Source organism: Mandrillus leucophaeus, unplaced genomic scaffold (assembly GCF_000951045.1).
Source record: "Mandrillus leucophaeus isolate KB7577 unplaced genomic scaffold, Mleu.le_1.0 Scaffold100, whole genome shotgun sequence".
In the NCBI taxonomy this organism is placed as follows: domain Eukaryota; kingdom Metazoa; phylum Chordata; class Mammalia; order Primates; family Cercopithecidae; genus Mandrillus; species Mandrillus leucophaeus.
The window spans coordinates 5095197-5108373 of NW_012098099.1; the positions used below are offsets into that span (position 1 = coordinate 5095197).

Here is a 13177-nt window from a genome sequence, read left to right on the forward strand (position 1 = left end):
AGGGATTATGAGAAAACAAGGAGTAAGCTCAAAGCCGCTACAATCTTCCCGCCCCAGCCAGCCTAAGCGGCGGCGCGGGGCCTCCCCCGCCCGGGAGCCGGAGGTGGAGGAGGAGGTGGGAAGGTCGGCGCTATGCGGCCGGAACCTGCCAAGGGGCGCCAGGAGGTCCTCCCCGCGGAGGATCCGAAATCTGAAAGCGCGAAAAGGCTTGGAGCTGGAGGTGATGGCCAACACATTTCTTCTCGGCCCCTTCCAGTTCGTCCATAATTTCCTGGCGCAGCTCCGGGAAAAGGTGCACGAACTGCAGGCGCGGCGGTTCTCCACCAGGACCACTCTCGGCATCGGTGAGGAGAAGGCAGGAGAGCCCTAGAGGGAGCCGCGTGGCGCTTTTCTTGAGTCTTGAAGGAGAGCAATTTAACAAGCAAGGGTTTGTGGGTGCCTAGTAGTAAATAATAGCAAGGTCCGAGTAGAAAGGAGTTGGCCAAAGAGCTTGTCGCTGAACAAGGGGAGAGAGAGAGATGGGGAGTATATTAGTTTGACGGGCTGTCAGATCGCAGAGTGTTTTAAGGTCTAGGAGTTTTAAAGACTGAGGGGAAGGATCAAGGGAAGAGGATGAGATTAAGATTCCAAGAGAGGAAATAATTAGTGGAGCAAAGGTTGGAATATTTGGGAGGGTAGAATTAAAGGCACAACTCTGAGAAGCTAACTGTGGAAAAGAGGAGAGAGAATTCCTTTTCTGAGATGGCAGGAACTAGAAAAGCGAGGATTACTATACGGAGAAATGTTAAATTGGAGATAAAAGAAGTTGGGAGTGCTGGCGACTAATGGTCTGTTTCAGTGAAGTATGAGGCTGGGTCACCTTCCGAGGTGAGATTGATAGGATGTCCGGGTCCAGGGGACATGCTTCTGTCACAGCTTGGAAAAGGCATGTGATAAGCCCTTCAAGCATTTAGAATACTGGCATCACTACACCGTATCCTTTTTTTTTTTTTTCAGATGTGTTATGTGGGTTAAGGGAGGGATTGAGAGACACAAAGATTTTGAGCATCTTTGGAAAGCTGGATGAATTTCGTAGTATATTTGACCTTTTCCTTATATATCATCTGAAGAGTTTTTGCCAGTGTATATAATTGTTAGGAGAATTAGAAATAGGATACAAATATAGTTGAATAGGATAGTCTCTGTATATTTTAAAATTAATGAAGCCTAATAACAGTTAATGAGCATCTTTACAACTTTTTACAATTTTCAACCTTTTAAAAGTTACAGCAACCGCACTTGCAGACAGTCCAGAAATACACCATGGGCCATACTTTGCCTATCTTGATATAAAACAAGTAAATCTGAGAAGTATTTAAGATAAGCCCAGGACAGTTAGTGATGTAGGAAAAGATCTGGATAAGCATGGTTGAGAATTTCAACATTGCAGTTGTTTAATTTTTAAAAATTTAATTTCTTCAATAATTATTGAATTAATTTGCGTTTATTTTGTTAGCCAAGTGGAGTAATTTTTGAATTTTTAAGAGGCTATTATTGGTGGTTATAAGATGACCTGCCAAGTATATTTGGGACAACCATAAAAAATACCATTATAAAATCTCAGAAGGGAGGTAGGACTTCTGGAATAGCCAAGGAAATGCACTCCTCCATGACGACAATGAAAATACTTGGAAAATTATCAAAATCATTTTCTTCAAAACTTTGGAAATTAACCAAAGGTTTACAACAATCTAAAGGGCATTAATTCAAGAAAAGCTGCTGAACCTCTATAAGAACAGCAAAGTTTGTGGTGTTTTAACTTGTCCTATTCCCCACTCTTCTCTTCCAGCTCCATGGTACCTTTGAAAACAAGCAATTCCCCAACCAAACAGGGGCACAGGCTGCGTTTGCAGCTCCTGTAAAAGCTCCATACCCAGAGCAGTGTCTCCCAGCTCCCTGGTGAAGTCTTACGTATACATGGGGCGCTGGCACAGGTGACTCCAGATTAGTCTCCTAGGCCATCTAGTAGCTCCTAGGTCTGGGCGCTTGCAAAGAGCTTGTGATTCATCAAGGGTTGAGTTGCACAATGGGGCTTTTAGATGTGCTGCTGAGGAAGTGATTGCCTATATTTAATCGTCTTTTGATGAATGCTAGGGAAACTGATCTAGAGTGGCTCCTCCTGGTTAGAACTAGTGAAGCATACTGTATATATTTACTTCTTTTAAACATTTCATATAAAGGAATAGAAAATAATACTGAAAAAAAAAAACACCAAAAAAGTCACAATCTTCCATAATTCCATCACTCTTAACAATTACCTGAAGTAAAAAAAACCCTCTCAAGTCTCTCCCTTTGCTTGTCAAGCCCCTCTGCAGAGAGGTAAGCTCTGTTCAGGATTTACTTTGTGTCCTGGATTTTTTCCTATGCTCATAGAGACAGGATTAGCTGTCCGTCTTGCTTTGTGTGCTATATTTCTAGGCATGTAAAATAATACATTTGAAATACTTGTTTTAAAGGTATTTTACAATAAAGCAGCTTTTAATAACTTTCCTTTTTTTCTTTTTTCCAGCCGTCTTTGTGGCAATTTTACATTGGTAAGATTTAGTTTCAGTTTGAAATATTTAGAAACATTTGAATTAAAAATTGCCATCACTCTTTGCATACAGTAAAACAATAACTTCTGGCTATAGTTGTAAAACATCTTTATGTGCACCAATTTATGCATGTATTTTGCTTTTTTACAAACTTATATGAAACAGCATTTACAAAATAGATGCATTAGGGGAATAGTAACTTATGAATTAAAATATTTTTGCTTTACCAAATAATTCACTACATGTTTCTTTAAATATCTAGCTTTTCTAGTGTATTTTGCATGTGTAGTTCATTTAAAACCCTCCTTTATTTTATGGTAATTATATGTTGCTAGTGAAATAACTTTTTCTTTTTCTTTTCTTTTTTTTTTTTTTGAGACAGAGTCTTGCTCTGTCTCCCAGGCTGGAGTGTGGTGGCACAATCTTGACTCACTGCAACTTCTGCCTCCCAGGCTCAAGTGATTCTCGTGCCTCAGCCTTCCGAGTAGCTGGGATTACAGGTGTGCGCCACCACACCCAGCCAATTTGTTGTATTTTTAGTGGAGACGAGGTTTCACCGTGTTGGCCAGGCTGGTGTCAAACTCCTGACCTCAAATGATCCACCTGCCTCGGCCTCCCAAACTGTTGGGATTATAGGTATGAGCCAGCACAGCCAGCCAGTGGTAAAGTTTAGTAACACCTGCCAATTGGAAATCAGGTAAAAAAGAAGATAAAGATTCTGCAGTGGTTATACAGAGTTAAATGGCTTTGAGTCTTTCAGTGTGCAAGCCTGTGTATATTATTTTACAAAAGTGTTTTAAAAACTTCGTAAAATAATATTTCCCTCTGGAATATTTTATTTTTACCTGTACTCAGCGATTTCTACCCTTGGGAGGTATGAGATCTGCCTCTATGTTCTGTAGACACAGTGCTGCTCTAGACATTTAGTCTGCAGGGAGATTTTGATGTTAGAACTGAGGCTGCAATAGTAGGGAATATTCCTGCAGTTTTTGGTACCCTGGCATATGTCCTACATGTAAAGAAGGGTTGGTGGAAAACAGGGTTAGTATATGGAACTTTGCTTTATTTTCAACTTCACTGGCAAGTACTGACTACATAAGTTAGCTATAGCATGATTATTGACTGCAGCTAATTTTGTTTATCACATATGCTCCTTTCTTCACTGCCTACAGCTGTTGAGTTTCACTACTAAAATGTCTTCAAGCACACACCTGTATTCTTTGGCACTTGAAAGTTGATCCCTTATGTGATATTATACTTATTGTAAGTCTGCTTTGATCTAAAGTAATTTTATTTAAAATTATATTTTGAACCTTTTTCAACAGTTATGGAGGTATTTCCCAAGGCTGGTAGATTAGAATCACTTGAAACTTAAAAAACAAACAATGACCTGCCTCTGTTCTTATTTAGAGGCCTGGGATGGAAGGAAGGGTGAAAAAAGCCACATGCATTTTAGATGTACAATTAAGGTGGGTTTTTTTGGAGACAGAATCTCACTCTGTCGCCCAGGCTGGAGTGCAGTGGCATGATCTCTGCTCACTGCATCCTCTGCCCCCTGGGTTCAAGCAGTTCTCCTGCCTCAGCCTCCCTAGCAGCCAGGATTACAGACATGCACTACCATGGCTGGCTAATTTTTGTATTTTTAGTAGAGACGAGGGTTTCACCATATTGGGCAGGCTGGTCTCGAACTCCTCACCTCAAGTGATCTGCCTGCCTCGGGCCCTGAAAGTGCTGGGATTACAGGCATGAGCCAACGCACCAGGCCACAATTAAGCTTAAAAACCACTGAGTTAAGGAATTTCAGGTGTGTGCCATACTGGATTATAAATGCCTAAAAACATACAAGTTAGTAAGCAAATTATAAAATTACTAGTATAACAATTTATTGTTTTCTTTTTATGGCTTTCTTACTTATCACTTATTTTACTGTTGGGTATAAAACTTGTTCTTATTGTAATATGATACTTCATTTTTTTCTAGGTTACATTTAGTAACACTTTTTGAAAATGATCGTCATTTCTCTCACCTCTCATCTTTGGAACGGGAGATGACTTTTCGCACTGAAATGGTTAGGTTTCTTTTTCTAACGAATTAATTTGTGGTTTAAGAATAGCGAGACTATGAGGTAGAAATGTATTAGGAATTGAAACGAACTTTTGGTGAGCTGCACTGTTTCATAAGCTATAACCCAGGTTTATTATTTAAATAGTAAAGTGTTTGAGATTATTTTTCTGTTACTTATTTCATTATCTCTCACTCTTCCTACTGCAGACTTCTTTTTAAGATAATAAAGATGAATTATAATAGGTGAGGAAGGAGGACAGAGGAAGCACTGAGGAAGTGATAAAGCGAAATGAAATGAGATGTTATCAGAAATTGCTTTCTCTTTGGCTACAGTTGGGAGATTCCATGTTTCACCTGGGTCTTTTAATGATGATGATTATTATTTGGCTATCTTTTGGTTTCAAGATAATCTCTTTCAAGAGATAACTTTTGATATAATTTTTAAATAATTTTCTGTTTTTCGATACTTAATCTTTAAAATGGAGTTTTCTGCCATACACATCTCACATAATTATTGTGAGGAGTAAGTGGGATCGCGAATGCCAAAATTGCACAATTTTACATTTAGAAGACACCACAACCGTCCATCTTCCAGATCTGCTTGCAGCTGGTCGGGGGCCTAGTGAAGCATTGAAACTGGTTCTCCTCACTCTGGCCATTGCTTTTTATTTAAATTATGGTAAAATTTAGATTTAAATTTGTAATAAAAAATTTCAATGTTTATCATTTAAGCGTACAATTCAGTGACATTAAGTACATTTGTGATGTCTTGCAACTATTACCACTGTCCACATCCAGAACTTTTTGCTATCCCAAACAGAAACTCCACCCACTAAACACTAATCACACCCAACTCTATTTTCTGTCTCTATGAATTTGCCTATGCTAGGCCCCTCAGTCACTGCTTTTTAATTTTCATCCCTATATTGCCCCTATAAAGTTTCAAAGCATTGGATACATTAACATATGTATGACATTTGAACATTTTAAAGGTATTTCCAAAGACAGAATATAAAATACTATTAAATAAAGAGTGTAACTGTGGCAGAGTCTGGACTTTGGTGACAGACTGCTGGATTCTAATAGCAGTTCTGTGCTTTCCTGTATGATGGCTAGTCAGGTAACCTCTCAGATTCTCAGTAATTTCATCTGCTCAATAAAAACAATGCCAACCTTAGAGGGGTTTAGGGAAAATGAAGGGAGATAGTGAATGGCAACACATAGCAGAATACTTAACACAAAATAATAGCTGTTATTAGTAACTTATATTTTTAATATTTCCCTAAATATAGACTTTTGCATATTAGGTATCCTTTAATTGTTATATTGTTTTGTTATCTTCCTAAGCAGAAAGGAAAATTCTTTATGAACTCATATTTTGCCAATCAACTATGAGGTAATGGCCTTTCAGACAGCAGCTAAAACAGACCTTTAATTTAGCAGTTACTCGTGTTGGATGAGGCAGATATGATTATAGCATATAGCATTTTTTAGGGAGAGTGCATTTTAAACAATGTGGTCCTTTTTAGCTTTTTACATTTTAGGAGCGAAAGCAAGAAACTGATGGGGAAATAAGACACAACATGCTGTTGTTAATCCATGAATTTTAACTCAACAGCACTTTTACTATCCTAATGAAGCCTTTATTTTATATGCTGAAGTGTAAGACACTAAAGTAATATGCTTTTTAGTATATAGCATTTGTGAGCAACAATAGTCAATCAACATTGAGCTTTCACCTTGCACAGAGGATTTGATGGAGCTATGAAGTAAGCTAGAAGCATTGGATTCCTTGCTCATGATACTTATGGTCATTATATTTTATTTCCTAAGAGCATGGGAAAAAAAGAAGTAATTTTCTATATGCAAAGTTGTACAGAGGCATGAAGGCATCCCTGTTTATGATAGAATTAATCAGATGTGAACCTTCAAGCATCTCAAATGTGAGGGATAAAACCAGATTTGGGAAAATTAAACATATACAGTCTACACCTTTTAAGACATTATTAGAGAAACTCTTTAAATCGTTTGACCATCCCTCCAACTCTTTAGTTTGAAAGCCTATAGAAAATTTGAAAGAATAGTACAGTGATCACCTGAAAATACGTGCTTTTTAAAGTCCAAGAATGCAAAACAGCGAGGAGTAATTAGGAAGTCTTATTATTGACCTTTTTTTTCTGGAAAAAAATGTTCTATAGAAGTGATAAAAATAATTATTTTAAAGTTTTAATTACATTGACAATATGTGCTTTTTTTTTTTAAAGGGACTTTATTATTCCTACTTCAAGACCATTATTGAAGCACCTTCATTTTTGGAAGGACTGTGGATGATTATGAATGACAGGCTTACTGAATATCCTCTTGTAATTAATACAGTAAAACGCTTCCATCTTTATCCAGAGGTGAGTCATCATTTGAGACAAATAATATTTGTAGAGTGATCCTCTTTATCAGATAAAAATAGTCAGCACAATCTTGTTAAAAAGAAAGGGAGAGGAGCTTTCAAGTGAATTAATTTTGTGTATCCTTACAGTTGAGCAGAATTTCGTAAGTTCCTCTCGTAAAATTTAAAGACCTCAGAAACTGTTGTCTTATGAACTCAAAGAATGAACCCTGGTGTGTAAATAATGGCCAGGGTAATAGACAAGCCAAATGGAAAAGAGAGTCATGGGAGCCAAAAAGGTTCTAAATGGGCATGGGCTTTTGGCTTTGGACACCTCATATGTGGGCACGATGACCACGCAAAGGGACAGTGAGAGTGATGAGCTTGAATAGTAATCTTGGAGTTACGTTAGTACAGTAAGATTTCTTTAGTCACACAGCCAGAAATCTATTACTATCTTGCAACACTTAGCCTAAAAGAGTATGGTTGTTATAGTAGTCTACAAATGCTAAAAATTTGAAAATGGAGACAAAATTAGTGAATTCGGCTTGTGAACTCAAGATAAATGCTAAATTTGACACCATGGTAAATACTACTGTCGAGTTTAAAGTTGTCTCAGAATCCAGCTTATTAATTAAAAGTTACTGATTTCTAGTCCTTTATTCATATTTTTATAGTATTTTAAAATTATTCTTCTTTAGATTTTGAAATGCTTAAAACTACAGAGACTTAGAAAATAATATTCAAATGTGTGTGATCAACCATCTAAAATAAATAAATGCTGATCTTTGTCATTTTTGCATCAACTATTTTACAATAATTAAAATATTATAAATACAGTTAAAATCACCTTTGTTCTGCTTCTAGTCCAGCATACCTTTATTAAAATTTGGTGTGTGTATCCATCCAATCTCTGTTTTCAGAGATTGTTTTATTATGTGCTTTAAGTCCACATAAATGATCTCACACTGAATGTGTCACTGTAGGATTTTTTCTTCAAAATTATATTTTTGAACTTTCTGTATATATATAATTTCTCTAATTTTAACCATTTTATAATTCTAAAGTTTATGTATTTCCCCATCTTAATATATTATTTCCAATTTTTCAATTACAAGCAATGTAATCTAAAATGTGCACTTCTGTGTGCTTTTCTTCTGTATATGTGCAGTATTCTGTCTAGGATATATACCTAGAAGTGGACTTGCTGTTATAGAGTGTGTGCTTTTTCAGCTTTACCAGATATTGCTAAATTGCTGTCTGAAGCAAATGTAGCAGTTCACACTGCTGTCTAGAATTTTCTCATATACTTATTAGATTTTGAATTGTCAGACCCTGTGATTTTTACTCTTATTATGACTGCTGTGATATGCTTTTTGTTGTAATTTGTACTTCCCTTATTATTTATGGGGATAAATATATTTCCATGTTTAATAAGCATTTGGATTTGTTCTTCTATCAACAACATATATAAATCTTTGTCACCAACTCAGCTTTTTTGAGGTATGACTTACATGTAATAAAATGTGCCAATTGTGAGTGTACCATTCTCTGAGTTTTGACAAAGGTATGAAGCTATATATCCATCACCACAATTGAGTTACAAAACATTTTCAGAATGCCAAAAAATGCTCCATTATGGTAGCTGTCTTTTCCCCCATTGAAATAATTGTCTCGGTACATTCGTTGAAAATTAATTGACCACATCATGTGTGAATCTGTTTCTGGACTCTATTATTCTCTTGATCTATAATTATGCCAGTACCACACTGTCTTGATTACTGTAGCTTTACAATAAATCTTCAAAGTAGATAGTTCTCTCACTTTGTTTTTCCTTTTTAAAATTGCATTTCTATCTGAATGTTAGGGTCAGCTTATTAATTTCTCAAAAAAAAAAACCTACTGGGATTTTGGTTGGGATTATGTTGGATTTGTACACATATTTGGGAAGAATTGACATCTTAACAATATTGAATTTTCTAATCCATGATCATAGTATAGATCTCCATCTTGTTGATTATTTTTAATTTGTCTCAGCAATGTTTTGTATTTTTTCAATGTACAGTCTTCCCCAGTACTCTTTTATTATAAATGGTATTATTTTAAAATTTTTATTTTTCCATTTTTTGTTGCCTTTGTATAGAAATATAGTTGATTTTGAATATTAACTTTGTACCTGCATCTTGATGAAGTCAGCGGTTCTAGTAGCTTGTTTGTAGAATCCTTTGGATTTTTCTATGCACATGATGATATAGTCTGTACTTAAAAGCAGTTTTATTTTCAGTAGGTATACCCTAAGTGTTTTTAAAACAGCTTTATTGAGGTATAATTGACATATGATAGCTGGTCATATAGATGAAGTGTAAAGTTTGATTAGTTTTGGCCCACCTGTAAAACCATCACCAGTCAAGACAATGAGCATATCCCTCATCCCGAAATTTCCCTGTGCTCCTTGGTAATCCCTCCTTCCTTCGTCTCTCTTTGCCCACATCCCATCCCTAGGAAACCACTATTATTCTTTTTGTCATTATGGTTTAGTTTGCGTTTTCTAGAATTTTATAGAAATAGAATCAGAGTTGTTCTGTGCCCAGGTCTTAATTTATGTGGTTGACTTGAGTGATGACACAGATAGATCAGTGCCACTGAAAGAAGAATTTATGATTAATACTTCCATGGAGAAGAGGACAAGTGACATCACACAGAGCCACAGGAGAGATACAGTTTGGTCAGGCAGAAGCAGTACTGAGGGTAAAGCCTAAGTTGGGGTTTTTATTGCGGTTTCTGTGGGAAAGGCAAAACGGGCAGAGTTTAAAAAACAAAATAAACAAAATCGAAAGACAGTTGACAAACTGGGAGAAGATATTTGTTTGGTTTCTTTTTGTTTGTTCTGAGACAGTCTCACTTCATCGCCCAGATTGAAGTGCAGTGGTGTGATTTTGGCTCCCTGCAGCCTCCGCTTCCCAGGTTCAAGCGATTCTCCAGCTTCAGCCTCTGAGTAGCTGGGATTACATATGCGTGCCACCACACCTGGCTAATTTTTGTATTTTTAGTAGAAACGGGGTTTCACCATGTTGGCCAGGCTAGTCTCAAACTCCTGGCCTCCGGTGATCCTCCTGCCTTGGCCTCCCAAAGTGCTGGATTACAGGCGTGAGCCACCATGCCCGGCCAGGAGAAAATATTTGCAATATACCTCACAGATAAAGGGCTAATACACCTAATATATAAAGAACTCTTAATTCTTTATATATTTAGCTTCTGGAGGCTTCAGGTTTCAGTTTGGTGATGAAGAGAGCGGGAATGATGACACTCTTATTCCTACAACAAGGAAAATAGCTGGACAAACTGCAAGATAACACCTTTTCTTAAACCCTTCAGAAAACTGAAGTCAGAGGACAACCAACGCAGAATTTCAAGGACAGGTGCCTGCAGAAAGCAATAGGAACTGAGCATTCTGGGATAGGAACTGCTTGACTGAGATAGATGCTTTTGAATGCCATATAAGCTGGTACAAAGATTAAACCAGAAATTTTTTAATGAACTGCTACAGACTTGGTGTGAGCTGGCATGAAATGTGAAGGTGAGCAGGCTCTCTCAGGGAAGACTGGGGAAGTATTTAGAGAAAACTTTCCTATGATGCTGGTTAGGGGACAGGAAAAGCAATCATTGCTCAGACTCTGCGCACACGTATGTTGTGAAATCTTTCCTAGGAAAAGAAAGCCATTATCTGCAGGGAGAACGGTATCAAACCCATTGTCTGAGGACACTGGTGGTTATCCAGTGAATCTGGTGAAAGAGAACAGGCAGGAAAAAAAAAACCCTAAATGTTAAAAAACAGTCATATTCCTTGAGAAGGGAACATTTACGAAGGGTACAGCCCCAAGTCCCAAATTCACAGTACCTGCCTAAGATTGAGGCTTAATTGGAACATCAGAAAACCTGTCACTCTTCCCCCATTACATGAACAAACCTTTGGTAAAAATCTCAGTGGAATGTGACCAAGTGAGTTTTGCAAGGCATTTTCTTTCTAGGGAGCAGCACAAAGGAAAACCCAAAACCAAGCTCAAAACAAGGTACCACTACAGGAATTTGAAATCGCTAGTGTCCAGAGCAGCAACAAACTCCCGCTTTGGTAACTATAGCAATTACAAACTTCAAATCCAGCCCACCCTAACTAGATTAACACAAATCCTTACAATAAAAACCTAACAGTAAGAAAGATGTTCTTATTTTCAAGCATAAAAATACTGACCTCTGTGTCTACTGTCTTATACAACATGTCTAACTTCCAGCAAAAATTATGAGGCATACCTAAAGGTAAGAAAAAGCACAGTCCAAAGAGACAGAGCAATCATCAACCAGACCCAAAGAAGATACAGATACTGGAACAACTGGACAGATTTAAGTCACTATGATTAATATTTTAAAGACCCAAGTGGAAAAGATAGATGATATGCAAGATCAGACAGATAATTTTAGCAGAGAGATGGACACTATAAGAATCAAAGGGAAATGCTAGACATAAAAAAAAGAAGTAAAAAATGCCTTAGATGGGCTCATCAACAGACATAGCACAGCAGAAGAAATAATCAGTGAGTTTGAACATAGGTCAATAGGAATGCAAAGAGAAGAAAAAGTGGTGGAAGGAAACGATAGAGCATCTAAGAGCTGTGACACCATATCAAATATTCTAATATATGCATAATTAGAATCCTGGTGGGAGAGGAAAGGTGAGGAAGAATAAATATTTGAAAAATAAATGACTGAGAATTTTCCAAAATTAGTAACAGATACCAAACCACAGATCCAAGAAACTCAGAGAACATCAAAAAGGATAAATACCAAACAAATGCATGAATGAATAGATAGATAAATCAAATATGCGTATACAAACCTAGGGGTAAATGTAAACACATTAAAGAGTATGAGACAGAGACTAGCTCACAAAGCCTAAAATACTTATCATCTGGCTCTTTATAGGAAAAGCTTGCTGACCTCTTATCTAAGAGAATGAATAGACTAGGGATATAATGTGAGTTTCTTGTGCAGCACCAAGGGCTTCATTTGAGGTTGATGGTGTTGAACTGAGAACAAAACCAGCCAACAGAATTGTGTTTCTCCAGCTATAATCAGATTCCCAAGTATGAACACAGAGAAAATGGAGAGTTGGATTTAATCATGTTGGGTCAGCTTTCCCTTGGATGTAGAAAGCCAAAAAGAACATTGCTCGTGGCCTTCCAGCAATGTCAGCAGCAAGAACAATAAAAGCCAAACAGTCTTCAAATTTACAACTTTTCCTGAAGCAGTCAGGGAGCTGAGATCACAGGGCAATCAAATAACCCAAAATAAATTAAAACGAAAAAGCACATGCAAGGAGAACAGAAACAAGCATTTAATTACGCGGGTCGTGCCACTAGACACAATGGTAAGGAATTCAACTCAAATTGTTCACCAGTCAGTCAGTAAATGCCTAGTATGGGTTAGCAAGGGAATTTGCAATTGTTTACAGACATTTTTACACAGATCTCATAAGGTGCTGACAAAAGATTAGCAAGAGTGCTCAGAAAGCATCCTCCATGGTAAAGCCTGGGAGAACAGGAGCCACTTAGAGAAAGGCATGAAACCCACCCACCCGCGTCTTCCTTATCTCCCCTATAAGTTTTAAACTCTCTTATCTTAAACTGCTGGGGGAAAGGTAACAAACACTGTCCTTTTCACATTACTGGTACAAAAATAGGCCACAGATCCTGATATGGTCCTTGAGCCTTACTTTTACTAACCCCTTGATGCCTGTTTCATATCTTCTCTTTCCAGTTATCCCAAACCTCCTCTCCCCCTTTCATTCTCAGCGAATGACCTTGTTTTCTCCTGTTTTCCTGTGCCCTTTGTATATTTCCCGGCTGTATCCTAGGTGCCTACTTCCTGAAATATGGAGTTGATTCAGTATCATATTTGTTGAATGAGTGAAACTGCAAATTTCCTTGTGCTACATACTCAGTAGTCAATGGATACAACCTAAGCACAACCAAAATTAGGTTTATCTGTATCCTCACCTGCATTTGGTATTGTCACTATTTTTTATTTTACTCATTCTTACACATACGTAGTGATATATCATTGTAGTTTTAATTTGCATTTCCCTATTGACTAATGATGATGT

The 13177-nt window shown here is 37.3% G+C and overlaps 1 protein-coding gene across 1 annotated transcript in view; it reads left to right on the top strand.

The window, feature by feature from the left end:
* Nucleotides 1-6: 6 nt before the first annotated feature.
* Nucleotides 7-13177, top strand: part of LOC105534486 (probable C-mannosyltransferase DPY19L2) — a 161231-nt gene continuing 148060 nt past the window's right edge. The window contains exons 1-4 of the mRNA XM_011973215.1: nucleotides 7-344; nucleotides 2549-2573; nucleotides 4554-4641; nucleotides 6902-7043. Of these exons, the coding sequence (XP_011828605.1) occupies nucleotides 8-344; nucleotides 2549-2573; nucleotides 4554-4641; nucleotides 6902-7043 (592 nt within the window). The 5' untranslated portion in view covers nucleotide 7. The remainder of the gene's footprint in view (nucleotides 345-2548; nucleotides 2574-4553; nucleotides 4642-6901; nucleotides 7044-13177) is intronic.